The following is a 15,611-nucleotide window of genomic DNA, read 5'->3' as shown; positions in this document are numbered from 1 at the left end:
ATTAACAAGAAAATTAAATATTAACAAGAAAATTAAATGTTTAATGGAAAGGGCATGCTCATTAATTTACATCAATTATATATTTCTCTTTTTTTTTAACGGCCAACAAACATATAATGCCTAGATCTTTCATACGGAATGACCCAATAGCAAAAAGTCACCGCCAGCTGACCAGTAGTCGAAAAGTGTTATAAATGGACATTAAATTTCAATTAAGAAACTCATGTTTGTACCATTACATCACATAGAAAGGACTTTATATTTCTCATTTAATAACCTTAACAAAAATAATAAATGTTCAATGGTAAAAGCAATGCACATTAAATACACAGTCAATTTTATATTATCACTAGTTTTTGAGGGTTTGTTTTATATTATTTGTTTATAATATTTATTTGTTTTTTGAATTTTTATTTTTTTTATTGTGTGAAAGTTAATAATATACTTATGGTTTGATGATAAATTATTTCACAAATAAATGATATGTTATAACTTTGTTTAAAATCTATATGAGTTTAATAAGACCCAAGACCTGTTTATTTTTATTACTATAAAATTTGTTTTTTGATTATAAATAATATAAATCTTTTTTTAAATAAATCAGATATTAACTTTTAGTAAGACCCTACCTTATAGGATTTTTATATCAAATATTTGGTGAGCTTAATTTGTTATTTTAATGAGATGTTATAACACGTTTAAGAAATATCTAGGTATGATGAGACCCATACCCGTGAATTCGGGTCAAATGAATGAGAAGTCTTCATTTGAAATTCAAGCAAATCTGATGGATTTTAAAAAAAAAAAGAGCGACCACATCGCGACACGTAGGATTTTTATGTTTTCGTTTATATATATTATAGATTCAATAATATCAAAGAAAAGAGAGAGAGAGAGAGAAAGAGATAACTTGGGTCAGGCCCGGTAAGAAAAAACGACAATGGGCTTAAGAGTATAAATATAAAACCACCTTCTCTTTTTCTCTTTACTTCAAACCCTGGTGGAAGAAAGCCTGAGAACAAATTAGAATTTGGTGGCTGGTGGTGGTTAACGACGCTAACGGCGAAACTGACGGTGAATATGACGGCCCTAACGCTAACAAATACTAATATCTAATATATTTTATTTTTATTAATTTTGTTGTTTTGATCAGTCTACATAATAAATTGATGCAATGTTTTAACAATTGATGATTATGTTTGTTGTTCTATAGCAACTCTATCAAACCCTAAGTCATTCGTATTTGCCCTAATTCTGGAGTTATATGACGGCCGGTTCATCTAACGTCATCATTACTCACTCCGGCGGCAGCATCAGTAGTCCGTCCGGCGGTTCAACGTTACCTACTCCGTGGACACAAGTTGTTCTCCGTGGAATTGAACCGGATTCTTCTGATCCGGTAACGGCCGTGAATTCGCCGGTTCAGTCGCCGATTGTGGATTCGCCGGTTCAGTCGCCGGAGGTGGATTTTCCGGCGCCGGAGACTGCGGAGACTCAGCCGGAGGTATCTGATGGTAGTAATAGTTGCAATGGTGGTGGTGAATTGAGATCAGTATGGGCAAAACCCTTGGCTAATGGTGTTATGGAAGGAACTAATTCTCCTGTGATGAACGACTCGTTATGGCCGGCTTTACCCGAGTCGACTCGGACCGGAGTGAAAGCGGCTTTATCTGTCTCTACCGAGTCATCGCCTAAACCGGCCACTGTCTCTCAGGTTTGTTTTTAGGATTTTTAAGCTTTTGATCAATTTAATATGTTCTTTGTATTATTATTATTATTTAGGCTTTTAATATTTATAAGATTGTGTGTTGATTGCTTATTATAGGCACCTGTAATTCCACAACCACCTCAGAAACAACTAAAACCTATTTTGAACCCAAACCATGTCCGCCAGCGTTCTACCAGGAGCGGTGGAAGTACCGGCGGTGCGTCTGTACACTACAACCGGCCACCATTGAATCCGCCACCCTTCCCACTTTTTGACATTTATGGTAATTTGGTCCCCGCAGTTACAGAATTCCCACAACCCTCTTTCAAGACCAATAATTGGTCACCTCGATCATCGAATAAGAATCCGGCTCGAAGGAATAACTTAGGGCCTAGGCCCGTAAACATCGGATATAGTGGAAGGCGCGATCACCGTGGTCCACTGGGCCCACTTGTTAGAGGATTTGTTCCACCACCCTTTATTCCTTATCAATCTTTCAGACCATATGTAGGTTATGGTAAGTTCTTATATTATTTGTATCTTAATGTTTATTGTGTAAGATTGGCATTAGATATTAAATTGTTTTTGCAGAAACGGGTGCATCTTATGTTTATGTCCCGGTACCACTTGTTCCTCATGGAGCTATACCTTATTGGGATACTTCTTTGCATGGTTCAATACTTAAGCAAATTGAATATTATTTTAGGCAAGTTTTTATACTTTTATTGTTTAAATTTTGTGTAAAATGGGACTTTGTTTTTATTAATGGCTCATGTGATTCTTTTGCTAATCACAGTGATGAGAATTTGGTGAAAGATAACTTTTTGAGGTCACATATGGATGATGAAGGTTGGGTGCCTATTACTTTAATAGCTGGTTTTCAAAGAGTAAGTAATATAACTTTGTTGCGTTACTAATTAGTCGGTTAGTGTTCATTCATTAATGGATTTTTTACTTTTTATTGTATCATGTTGTAGGTCAAAAAATTGACAAATGACTTGCAGATGATATTGAGCTCTTTGGCATATTCAAATACTGTTGAAATTCAGGTACCTATAGTGTTTTTATTTTGGCGAACATTATTATTCTAAAATGCGGTTTGATATTGCAGGGTGACAAGGTAAGGAGACGAGCTGATTGGAGGAGATGGATACACGTCCCACGTGAAGTGTTTGGCGAAGAAGCTTCGTTTCAGAAGCTCAAGTTGGAAGTTGGGCTTACCAATGAAAAACTGGTAAGTCGCTAATGGCGAGTGAAGTCAAACTTTTGGCTATTTAATCAAAGTCAACTTCTTTGACTTTGATTAGATTTTGCAGTTTTTGGTAAATAGATAACCGGTGCTTGACTAGTTTACTATATGGTTTTGGTGATTTTGAGGAGCTTTGCTGTTGAAGAAACCATTGTTTGTTGGCTAAAATCTTTTTGACTTGGATTGGATTCTTACATGTTTTTATAGGGTACACATTTTATGCTACTCTTGACTTGTTTGACTAGTGGAAATTTACTGATGCTTGTAGAAGATTGTTTTGTTTTGATGTTTTTGTATATATATTTTGTTGAGTTTGTAATCTGGAAGTACATGCTCTCATTATCTTGCATTTGATAAATTGTTTTTAGTAGGATTGAGTTTGCTATCCAAAAGGGGGTTGCGGCGCAGCTTATTGCCCGCTTACCTGCCACTTCATTGTAAATTGTTTGGTTGTTTTTAATATCTGACTTGAATAATTAGGTCAATTTTGTTAACAAAAATTTGATTCTTACCTGCAAATCACTGATGCCTTAGCCCTCAGATGGAACACAGTATATGTGGGCGGGTTAGCGTCTTGCGTAACATACGCAAACATTTTACAGCCCCACATCAACTTTAGATATGCGTTCTATTATATATCCAAAACTCATGAGGGTTAGAACCTATAGTATGTATAAACGTACAAACCTATTCATTTTCGGCGATTATACCCATTATCAATATTTTAAAAATCTCCTGCTAATTATGAAATTTGTAGTAATTTTTTATTTTTTATTTTTAAATGTTTTTGACAGTCATCTTGGTAATTACCAAGTTCCATTTAATAAAATATGGACCCTATACTTACATAGACACTTAATAACATAATAACATAGTTTACACTAATTGTGCTATGGCCGCTAAACTTTGACTCTCACAGGTTAAGCAAATTATAAACACTGATTTAGTGATTTACATGTTACATTAAAATCATTAACATGGTTTGACTAAATGTGTTGTGGTTTATAATTATATATGGTTTGGTAAAAGAACACTTGTGGTTGTATGGATTATAAGGTAGCATGAGCCATGCATGTGTCATCCACAATGAAAGGCTGCTGGTTTGTAACAAGCAGTGGATGGTTTTGGAAGCTTTAAAGCTGCGTAGACACCGGCAGCAAGGGCGCTCAAGGAAGCGAGAATAAATGCTGGTGCATTATCTCCACCAAATAACGCATCCCATGGACCCGCGCCAAGCGAGACCACCATCTGCAGATCAAACACTTATAATCAATGTTTGAAATTACATATAATAATAATAATAGTAATAATAATAATAATAATAGTATATGAAGCAAAGAAATTGTACCTGAGGCATAACAACTGCAAGATTTAGCACTCCCATTGCCAATCCTGAACGCAACAAAAAACTAACAAATAATAATAAAGGTAACAAAATTGATAAGATATATAAAGTTGCGCATGCGAACGAACCTTGACCACCTCCTGTATCAGCAGTCAACTCTGCGGTAATAGAGAAGGGAACAATGGAAGTCATCTGTAAAACTATGGTCAATGAACAAAAGCATGCATTGTAATTAAGTAAATCCGAATTGGTAGTAGTTACCGCAAGGGGAAGACCGAGAATGGCAAAAATGACCAAGGATGCGTTCTTGATCGCTAGCGTGCTTTGTTCGGCAGATTGTCTGACCGAAATTAAGGTAATGATAGCAGTTGCTGCCATGCAGGCAAACAACATCAAGTTGCCTAATGCCCATACTAATCTTGAACCAATCCTTTCACACATTGGTTCTATCAGAAATGAACTGATACCAAGAACAATCTGCGCCAACATGAGATTAACGTACGTGGTGATCAGACGTTAACATCACAATTAAGCTAGACACTAGTTGGGCAATGAGGTAGAAACTAGCGATTTTAGGGATTAATCTGATTGGAATTTATATGTAATTTTCCAAATATACATAATATATACACACCAAATTTTATATATAAAATTTTCAATTTTGACCGATTTCGACCAAATAGCGATTAATCGGCAACTAGTCGATGGAGTAGCGACTAGCAACCAATCAGCGCCTAGTTGGGATTTTTACAACAAATAAAAAAGCAGTCAAATTTGTGTTCTTACGGAATTCAGCAGCAAACCAAATGCACCTTCTCTTAACACCTTGATCATAAGCGTGAATTTCCGTAGCATTCCCCTCTGGGTTGCCATGATAAACCTCCCTGCCCATCCAATCCGTGTCAAAAAGAAAAAACAGGAACCAAGAAAACTGCACGCACATGTAAATAATAAGTCAAAAAGGAAAAAAACGGGAACCACGAAAAAAAACTGGTTTGCTATTCAAAAGGGGGTTCTGGCTCAGGTTGTAGTCAGTTTACCTGCCACTTTATTGTAGTCGTTTGGGTTTATAAAAATATAAATACAAGTGAATAACTGTAAAATATTATAGTTAACCAAGCGCTTTAAACTCACCCACGTAAGAGCCATTACAATAAGCACGGAGTGCATTCCCATTGGTAAATGCCGTATGCTTGTCACTACGTTAACCAAGATTGCTCTGGGACTGTCATTAAAAGTTTCAACTTCATCTTCCTCATCCACTGCGTTAGTGGTAAGAGTATGTTCGGTTTCAAAATCTGATTTCCTTTTCAACTCCCCAGTTTCATCCAAAAGCGGAGCAGAACTCAATAATCGGTGATGCTGGTTTGGTGCTAATGCAGTGTCACCAATGTGCACAAACTAAGAAAAATCTGCCACCAATAGAAAGTGTCATGCACTTGCATCATAGTTCCGAGAATCCGGTTCAACCAAATTCTAGCCAAGCCTCAAGGCGATTTTTATAAATGATGCCATTATATCAACAAAATGAAGATTCGATAATTATTCAAAACTGAATACTCTGAAAATACTCCCTCCGTCCCACTAAAAGTGTTCATATTTCCTTTTTTATTTGTCCCAGTACAAATGTTCACTTTCAAAATTTACTAGCCAATTTCCAAGTTTACCCTTAAACACACACAACTAACATTAATAAACAATATTGATGGACCCAATTTCCAAGGGGCATTATTGTCATATGGTAAACAAAAAAAGTAATCATTCAATCTACATTGAACTTTGTGTTTTTCAAACCATAACACTTTTAATTGGACGGAGGAAGTAACAAATAAAAAGTCTTGGTGTGTAACAAGTCATGCTTAAAAAAGAAGTCAAAAGTGAGTGAATGCGCTCGTAGGATTTGTGTAAGGTCTCTTCAATGGATCGGACGTCGTTTAGGCATATATCTTATCAGACATCGTTTATCTATAGGGCAGTCAACATGTAACCTTAACTATACCATGCAAATTGTTTTCTAAAGGTAAAAGATGCATGGACTATTACACTTGTTCATATATAGTATTGATATCATAAACTTACCACTGCAACCAAAAAAGCCGCCTTCAGATTTCCACATGCCTCACAACAAGCTCTACTTGTCAAGAACGGAAACAAGCTGCCATTTAATGAATACATATGAGAAAAATGCAACCATTAAAAATCCCTTTTAATAGTAAATTATAAAACCTTCTTTTTATCATAGGTTCCATATATCATTAATTACCTGTGCCAATTTCCATATGAGCCAGCTAAAAAACCTAAAATGTTTCCAACCGCTGTCCACGAGCAAAATATGGCATTCGCTACATTTAGCTGATGAGGACCTAACAAAGAATTTTAAAAAAGTAATCAAGTGAATGAAGGTTTAAAAAAATTTCACAAAAAGGTCGGTATGATTATGAACCTGCTAAATCAGCTAGAAGAGCTCGAGCCGGGCCCTACAATAATTACTAGAATAGTTATTTGGACATACACATACGTGAAAGCGCGCTTACGTACAATTTAGTTAACAAAAACCTTACCTGAACAATGTTATTAGCAAGATCCAGCACCCAGAATCCTAAAGTGAAGACAATAGCTGCCCTTATCCTTGTACCTTTGAATGTGCTGCGTACGTGTTACTAATTAACTCGGTTTGTTAAAAGTATCATTTTAGTTTTTCTTTTTTAAGTAAAAAGCTACCTGCAATGCTCCTTTGTATCTCCAATCAAGTATCCGATGTCTACTGAAAACCCGATAAATATAACCTAAAACACGAAGATGGATGTAGTTTAGGAAGCAGGAATTATCATTCACAGATTAAATGTTACACTCTACAGGTATTATGGTTTACAGAATAGATGATATATAGATTCTGCTTACGGCGATTGATATGAGGAGAGAGCCAACGAAAATAAACGGTCTTCTCCCATATTTTGAACAGCATCTATCACTCCAAATACCAACACAAGGTTGAACCTACAAATTATTATTACATTATTGTTCATTTTGTATTACAATACTTTTAATTCTAAATAGATAATAACTTACAACAAAGCCAGTGATAGGACCACAAAGCCAGATAATTGAAGAGAATTTATGCCTTATTCCAAGTGTCTGTAGCATGCATGCAACAAAAGAAACCTTTTAAGTAGCTAATTAAGTTAGTCAGACTACTAATCAAGCCGTTAGTAACTGTTTTTGACCATTGAAAATAGAAACAACATTACTAACGGTTTGGTTTCACTGTTTAGGCTTATTAAAGCGTTATAAAAATGGGATAAATTATATAATGGAAAGGTTACACATAATACATAGAGCGCTTGTTTCAAATAACCAAATATCCATAGACAAAAACCTTAAATATATATACACGAAACCTACCTACATTTTCTCAAGCTACTAGATTGATTTACTTGTAAATTGAGGTTTCTCATGCATTTGACCCGAAATTACTGGTATGGGTCTTACCAAACCCAGATAACCCTTAAATGAGTTATAACATCTCATTAAATTAAAATTTAATATCACAAAATATTTGATATGAAAATCCTATAAAATAGGGATATACTAATAATTAGTAACCGAATTTAGAAAAAAGATGTTATTTATTATTAAGAAACAATTTTATAGTAAAAAAAATTAAGCGGGTCAAAGGTCTCACAAAACACACAGTTTTTAAACCGGTTATAACATCTCCTTTATTTGTGAAACCTTTTTATCATCAATACCTAAGTATATTATTAACTTTCTTACGATGAATATAATTAAAATCCAATAAAATATAAATATTATAATGAATAATGTAAAACAACTCCGTAATGCGGGGAATAAAAACCAGTATATACATAAATATAATCTAAATATTTAAAAGAAGTTTGATCTCTTTAATGTACCAAATTAAATCAGTGGTTATATCAACAAAACAAAAATAGTGTTGATCGATTGAGAAAGTTAAATTTTAAAATACACTATTCATACTATATAACTTTTTAATAAATTCTTAAATTTTTTTTAATATATTCTTAAAATGGTGATTAGTGGAAGAGAGAAAAGACATAAATATATGAAAAGATATTATTTAATTCAGAAAAAAAAATTAGTAATCTTTAATGTAAATATATGGATACAAATAGAAGATCGGCTGATATTGCTCTAATACTAACAATCATTTTAAAAATGGGCAAAGCTCAACTCCCAAACACAAACAAATTAAATTTAAAAATAATACTATACTACAAAATATGTAAATAAATAAATTAAAAAATACATATTATAATGTTAGGAATTTCGGTTCAATTAACCGGATTTAAAGGGTAAATAGTTATAAACAATTAAATGTGCTTAGATTTAATTGTTAGTATAATTATTATGTCCTATTATTTAAGAATTATAGTTGTAGTCTAAACGTGATAGGTTAGAGATTGTAATTTTGAGTTGTTTGAAGTTTCTCAATAATATTCGTGTTTGGGTGTTTAGCCAAATTAACGTGTCTGAGTTTGTGTTTCTGATTAAAACCTGGTACCAATTCCATTATATAAAACTTACGATAGTCCGCTTTGGCATAAACGGTAAACCGAACCGTTTGTTATATTTAAAATTTTTGAAATTGATCGACTGAAAGTTAAAAAAAAAACGACCACGCAACTAAAAAGATGGCCGATCTAAAACCGGACCATGAACGGCCTACGTGACTATAAGTAAGATGATCGATGATAGTGACCTGGATATAGGGTGTAAGAAGCGAGAGTTGCAAGGCCCAACCAAACTGCACCCCGTCAGCCACCGTACAACACAAAACCAAGGTAATCAAACTACACTCTTGCATTTGTGCTTGTGCTTTTGGTTGTGCTAATTCAGAGTATTCTTGCTCGGCCGAAGCCACCATTTCAACCTGCTTGAGGTTTTTGTAAGGCACACGTATCTCCATCCCACTTCAAACTTAACTTTGATACAACAATATTATTATTATTATTATTATTATTATTATTATTATTATTATTATTATACCGGCCGGAGGAAGAAGAAGCTATGTTATGTTATTTCCTATTTTTATTCAAAGCGGCGACCAACACGTAGACATGCTATAATTCTGCCATGTACATATATCACTTTTGTCAACTGGCCCACGTATGTATGTATCTTATCGTTTTCTTTTTATTTATTTTGTTACATTAGATAGATGTATAAAAAACTGAAATTTAACGCACAAGAAAGAGATCAATTGTCTGGAAAAATACCGATTTAAACTTAAGCAAATGTTTTATAATAACAAAAATAAAATCTAATAATAACAAGAAAATAATCAGAATCAACAACAGATAATAACAATATATACAAGTACAACAACAAAAGAAAAAATACCTAATAAACAACAAAATACAAATAAGCACATATTTATAACGTCTCATATTCAGAAATAAGAAATACGAAAAAAAAAATAAGAGCGGATACTTATAACAACAAACCTAGTTATGATAGTACGTGAACCTAAAACTGTTACCAAAAACCAGTTTCCTGAACCGGAACCGGTTTTTAACCAAAATTAGGTTTGGGTATCAACCGATCAAGTAAAATTCGGTTCCACCCCGATTTGAACCGCGAGTTGTAACCGCTTTTGGTTTTAGAGTTGAGTAGACCCGAATAACGTTTACCCAAAAAAGCCAACCTGAATTAGTCTTTAACCCAAACCCACCAACAACAATTCAGGTTAGTTTATGGGTTGATTTCTGCAGTTACAAGTTAACCCAACATTTATAGGTATGTTATATATATGATGCATTATTAGTCGGCTAGCTTAGGCTTAATATGCAGCAGCCATTTGAAGTCCAAACCTTTTTGAACTTATTAAAATTGTTTGTTATATTACAGCGTGATAGTGTATTAAGATTTATGGGTGTGTTTGGGAATCCTTATTTAAGGGAAAAAAGTCTTTTTGTGATAAGGTAAAAAGGTATTATGGTTTTTTAATAAAGAGTTTTTAAAAAAAAGTGTTTGGATTAACATAAGGCAGTAAGTTGTTTTTTAAAAAGTGTTTGGTTTAACTTATTGATGTAAAATGACTAAAAATGACATTTTTGTATAAGTGAATAAGTTGTAGAAGGAGATGAGGAGATTCATGTATTGTGGAGCAAATTCAATGTTAGCAGAGGTAGTTGAGAGTGGCAATTACTCGAATTGATGAGTTGGGTGTGTGAATTCAATGATCGAAGAAGGGGTAGGGTTGAGAATAATGATCGATGCAGATGAGTTGGGTGTGTGAATTCAATGGTCGAAGCAGGTTAGGGTTGATAATAATGATCGATGCAGGGGGTAGGCGATGGTAAATTGATGGCAGGGGGTAGGCGATGAATTGATGGCAGGGTAGGCGATGAATTGATGGCAGGGTAGGCGATGGTAATTGATGGCTGGGTGGAATGGTGGAAGGAGGGTGTAATGGGAAAATTGATATTGATAAATACTGATAAGAAGATAAGTTAGGAATGTCTAACTTATGAAAACTTATATTTTAAGCTTGTAGATAAGGAGATATTGAAAAGGACTTTGTATTCTCAAACACTTTTTTAACACCAAAATAACTTATTCTATCACTATAAGTTATAAGGAGAAGAAAATAAGGAATCCCAAACACATCCTAAGTGTTGCAATATTTTCAATTTTTCATATGTTCATTTTATATTTATACGCTTTTCTCGCTTTCCAGTTAACAAACATTAAAGTGTATGAATTAAATTCCAGATAGTTTACATTTTTTTCGATCGGTGACTTTCACAGTTAAGTTGTCTCACTGCGCGAACACGCCGCGCCCCGCCACCCCACCCAGGCCAACTATGTTGACATGATCGGGATCCATGCTGGCATCCAAGTTTGGCTTGGCGATCCTGATAAAACTCAGTTGGCTCACCCCGTCCGTATACACGACTGGCTTTAACGCTCTTTAGTCCGAGTTTACCTTGATAATTCTAGATAGTTTACTTTAATTTCAGTTGAGACTTTTGAGTCCATAAACTGATAAAAGTGTATGAATTTTGCGTTCACACACATCTCACGGCCCAATATCAACTTACCTTGATAATATTGATCATAGCCCGTTGAAAATTTTTATTTGTTGTATGTGACCCGAAACCCGACCCGTACTAACCCAATCCATTGTACCCGAAAAATCAACTTATTAACAGAAGTTCTGAACGGTATTTGGGTTAATTTCCATTAACCGAAACCCCCCCCCCCCCCCCCCCAAAAAAAAAAAGAAATACCCGAATCATAATTTCAACATAATCATTCATTCTAGTTTCAACAAATAAACAAACATATTCGATCAAAATATCAAATTCAAATCTTTGGACAAGGATCAACCATGGGTTCTATCGTTGAGTCTTAACCACTAGACCATGGTTCGTTATGTTTATGGGTACATTTTTATATGTGAGTTTGTTCCAAACTTTTATATAGGCGTTCTATTAAAAATCCGAAACTTAATGGGTTTCCGTAAACCCTTAACCTACTATCTAGGTTCGCTCCTAAATAGTGTAGTCCAACGTATTTTTGTTTATCTTAATAAAAGTTATTTTCCTTTTTAAGTTTGTTTTTAAATCTGTCTATTATCAATAATAACAAGAAAAATTCATTTCAAGTTGTCTTAAATGGCTCTTATGTTGGATTTATTTTAGGTCTTTGATAATTGGTCAAAGATTCGTATTATGTTATAACTTGAGCCAAGTAATCCATATTTTTAGACTAATGAGGCATAATTTAAGATACATGTGATTATAAAAGAAGTGTTTTGCATATACATGTGTCTATAAAATACTTGAAGTGTGAATTAAATTATAAAAATATGGTTATTTAAAGTTAGATCATGATAAAAACATAACCGTTATAGACCAAATACATGTAAGAAAATACATATATTTGGTTTATATTATAAAAAGATGATGATGATGATGATTATAAAAAGATGTAAGGCTGTCTACATCTTACCCTCCTCTTACCCTACTATAGCTTTGCTATTGGTGGGATATACTGAGTACGATGATGATGATGATGATTATAAAAAGATGTCTGTAAAGTAAGGGAGCGATACTAGGGAGACGTGAAGCTTATGATGCTAAACAAAAATTTAATGAAATTAGACAAATAAGCGAATTTGAATGATCACACTAAGACCATGTGTAGTTATAAAGCTCCACTACCTATGCGCCACGTGGCGCCCAGTCAGAGTTATGGTTTTTTTATAAAAACAGGTTGTAGTCATAACTCTCCACCCCCAGGCGTTATGCGCCACGTGACGACGTGGGCCAGTCATTATTAATTTTATATGTTTTTTTAATACATAATCATTTAAATAAATTAACATAAAATTAAAAAATACATTAAACTTCCAAATAAAAACTAAATAAAAAAAATACATCAAATTAAAAAAAATATACATAAATAACTAATAAAACTAAAACTTATTTATATTTTTCTAAAATTTTCGCTCGTCGAGTGCCTTTAGAGATTGGACTATCGGGTCGTATTCGGATAGCTCATTTGATAAAACCTCGATGTCTTTGTCCATTTCATTCCTTCTAAGTAGGTCGACGACGTCCAAATTTACTTGAAGTCGTTGGGTTCCAAGGTCGTGTAAAGCTTTGAGTCGAGAGTTCATTTCTTTGAATTGACTTTCCAATTCGGAATTCCGATGCCGCTTTACTTTTCTCGATCAACTTTGATATGCCAACTTTAACACTCGTCGGTATGTCTTTCGGGACTCTTTGTCATAACAACACCTTCTTGATAATTGAGGGTGGAGAGTGGCACAAACTTTGAGGAAACGACGTACACAAACAAGAGATCGGGGCACGCTTATCGAGGCAAATCGATTATACAAACTTGGAATTCTAGTGAGAGGCTAGAGAGAGAGTTAAGAGCTGTGTTTGGGATGCTTAGAATAAGATCCCATGGCTGCTATTTATAGACGAAAAATTGGCTCCCAACGCGCCACGCGATATGTCCCTGGGCAGGCCTATCGCGTATCGCGATATAGGCCTGATGACGCAGATGGTAGGGCTGCCACTTGTCGACACGTGGCAGTCACCACTCCACGTGGCGACAAGTGGCGGCAGTGTTGCCACGTGGTGACACGTGGCAGCACATGGTGCCACCGTGTGCCACGTGGCACACTGTGTCAGACTCCCCATCGCGATACGCGATGGGAGTCTCTTTTGACTCATCGCGTAACGCGATGAGTCAGGAAAATCAGAATTTTTATTTTAAACACTCAACTTTGGAACTTGGCAATTTTAGTCCCTAGACTTTGGAAAGTTGATACTTTGAACTCGAAATTTTCATGTTGTTACATCCTCCCCACCTTGAAACAAATCTTTTCCTCGAGATTGCTTTACAAGAATAGTTGGGGGTATTTCTTTCTCATATCCGATTCGAGTTCCCAAGTATATTCGGGCCCTCTACGCGAGTTCCATTTTACTTTCACTATTTTCAATGTTCTTTTATTTAATTTCTTTGTTTTCGAATCTTTAATTTGTATTGGACGTTCTACGAATTTTAATGTCACACCCTCAAAATCCACTAACGGAGTTTTACCGTCAGATGGTGTGAACTAACAGGATCGGAATCATTAGTTATAATCAAACCGTAAAAACGTTTAAATGAAAATAAGTGCGGAAGCGTAAAAACCAAAAGACAAAAGTTGTGTCACGCAGGACGACTTAAAACCCAAGTAATAATAGTTAAAAACATGTTTGCATATCAGAATGTTCAAAAACCATGCATGATCCTATACCGCGCGCCCGCCTCTGCTACCTGAGAATAACATACTAAAGTGTCAACACGAGGTTGGTGAGTTCACAAGTTTATATAAAATAAAGCGTTACGTTTGCGTTCAGCGTTTTGCGTTTAGCATTTTGCGTTCAGCGTTTTGCGTTACCAGATAGTGTTATGTCAATTATATATCTATAGGTAGCTAGCCTATAAAACAAGTATTACTAAGTGTTCGACACCGAAGCTGACTGTTTATCATTTGCCTTGCCACCAGGTCTATCCCGACCATGGTATGTGTTTAGCCAAGATTACACCCACTCGACCTCCAGTCGAGTTTAGCGTTGGGTGGGGTTTGTCAAACCCAGTAGTACTACTCAACAATGACTCGTTATTATCCAATATTAAACGGTTCGATGTGAATGAAGGACTTTAGTTATTGCGTTTGCCACTTAGTCTTTACAAGTGATATATAATCTATATTAACAAAATCTTAAATGCGTTTTCGAAGTATGTTATCTCCCCAAGTGAAAAGCGTTTGAAAACAGTTTAAAAGGGGTAAGTGAACTCACTGTTTGCGAAGAATTCCCAAAATAAATCACCAAGTGATGCGCGTCACAGAAAACTATCTCTAGCGTTCTAAAACAACAAAGAGATTTTCTAAGTGTCGGAACTATTAACGAGTCTCTAGACACGGCACGTAGTACCTATGCAAATATCACGTTTCGTGTTTGTTTGTGAATCGTGTGTGACTTAACAAGCACATTTGTGATATGCTACGTGTGTGAACAATCGTTTACGTGTCATGTATTAATAATGTACATCACTAGCAACTATTCCCCGCAGGGGCAATTTGGTAAATTACAACAATTAACTAGCAATTATTCCCCGCAAGGGCAATTTGGTCAAAACACGACAATCAATTAGCAATTACCATGTTTCATGCAACTTTTACAAAATTCAGCAACTAGTTTTCTTATTGACAGAATTCTACTTGAAAAACTAGTCTATTCCACCGACCATAGCATCTCAATTAATTTACCAAAAATCATCACAAAAGAATATATGTGTTAGGTTTCCAGAACATATTTTGTTGTATTTTTATTCCATATATATTTCTCACAATGACCAATTTACCACAGCAAACTCATAACAGTTAAATTTATGCGCAACAGAATGTTATTTGAAATTCCTGTTAAACGAAATATCCAACAAATGCAAGACCAATTGGGTTAGGTTCTTAACTCAACAAGTTAACTTCAAGAAGTGGAACCAACCCAATTGGTCTCATAGTTCATGAGATATAACATTTACAAAACAACCTAACAGCAGGTCTAACAACTCAGCTTTGCACAACGTTTTTGTAAAATCATAAAGGTTAACTTTTACAAGTCCAAAAATTGCAAATTTATATTCTTTAGAAACTAGACTCAACCTAGTTTACTGTAGTATCAATAATCTCAACCAAATTTTACATTTACACCCCGATACAGTCAATTGAACATCAACAACACAATCTGTCCAGAAACTGT

The 15,611-nt window shown here is 34.8% G+C and overlaps 1 protein-coding gene and 1 pseudogene across 3 annotated transcripts; one reads left to right on the top strand and one right to left on the bottom strand.

Annotated features, from left to right (window-relative positions):
* The first annotated feature begins 988 nt into the window (after positions 1-988).
* LOC143535261 (la-related protein 1C-like) lies at positions 989-3,047 on the top strand. Of its 2 annotated transcripts, XM_077029558.1 has the most exons (6): positions 989-1,074; positions 1,214-1,714; positions 1,826-2,225; positions 2,300-2,595; positions 2,686-2,757; positions 2,820-3,047. In XM_077029558.1, exons 2-6 carry the CDS (start codon positions 1,265-1,267, stop codon positions 2,952-2,954), a joined length of 1,353 nt encoding a protein of 450 aa, XP_076885673.1. In that variant the 5' UTR covers positions 989-1,074; positions 1,214-1,264; the 3' UTR covers positions 2,955-3,047. The 2 variants fall into 2 exon arrangements, with proteins under 2 accessions (XP_076885673.1, XP_076885674.1); XM_077029559.1 differs by lacking the exon at positions 989-1,074 and having other exon boundaries at positions 1,194-1,714.
* Positions 3,048-3,925: 878 nt separating this feature from the next.
* LOC143535260 (sucrose transport protein SUC3-like) lies at positions 3,926-9,274 on the bottom strand (annotated as a pseudogene). Its single transcript, XR_013135679.1, has 14 exons — positions 9,044-9,274; positions 7,372-7,437; positions 7,204-7,299; positions 7,024-7,088; positions 6,864-6,948; positions 6,746-6,779; positions 6,566-6,665; positions 6,382-6,457; positions 5,437-5,714; positions 5,089-5,233; positions 4,564-4,779; positions 4,431-4,494; positions 4,306-4,349; positions 3,926-4,205 (listed from the first exon to the last, which is right to left on the bottom strand). The product of XR_013135679.1 is annotated as a sucrose transport protein SUC3-like (transcript).
* Positions 9,275-15,611: the final 6,337 nt, after the last annotated feature.

Source organism: Bidens hawaiensis, unplaced genomic scaffold, assembly GCF_021521415.1.
Source record: "Bidens hawaiensis isolate Kalapana, Puna unplaced genomic scaffold, B.hawaiensis_p1.1 tig00010461_1, whole genome shotgun sequence".
Classification (NCBI taxonomy): Eukaryota; Viridiplantae; Streptophyta; class Magnoliopsida; order Asterales; family Asteraceae; genus Bidens; species Bidens hawaiensis.
The sequence above is the reverse complement of the archived record's forward strand: the minus strand, read 5'-3'. Positions and strand labels throughout refer to the sequence as shown.

Excerpts from the sequence above, each read along its gene's own strand:
- LOC143535261 (XM_077029558.1), top strand. The coding sequence starts at position 1,265 with ATGACGGCCGGTTCATCTAACGTCATCATTACTCACTCCGGCGGCAGC. Across the intron at positions 2,596-2,685 it reads TAATAGCTGGTTTTCAAAGA|GTCAAAAAATTGACAAATGA; the intron begins GTAAGTAATATA and ends ATCATGTTGTAG. Across the intron at positions 2,758-2,819 it reads CAAATACTGTTGAAATTCAG|GGTGACAAGGTAAGGAGACG; the intron begins GTACCTATAGTG and ends TTGATATTGCAG.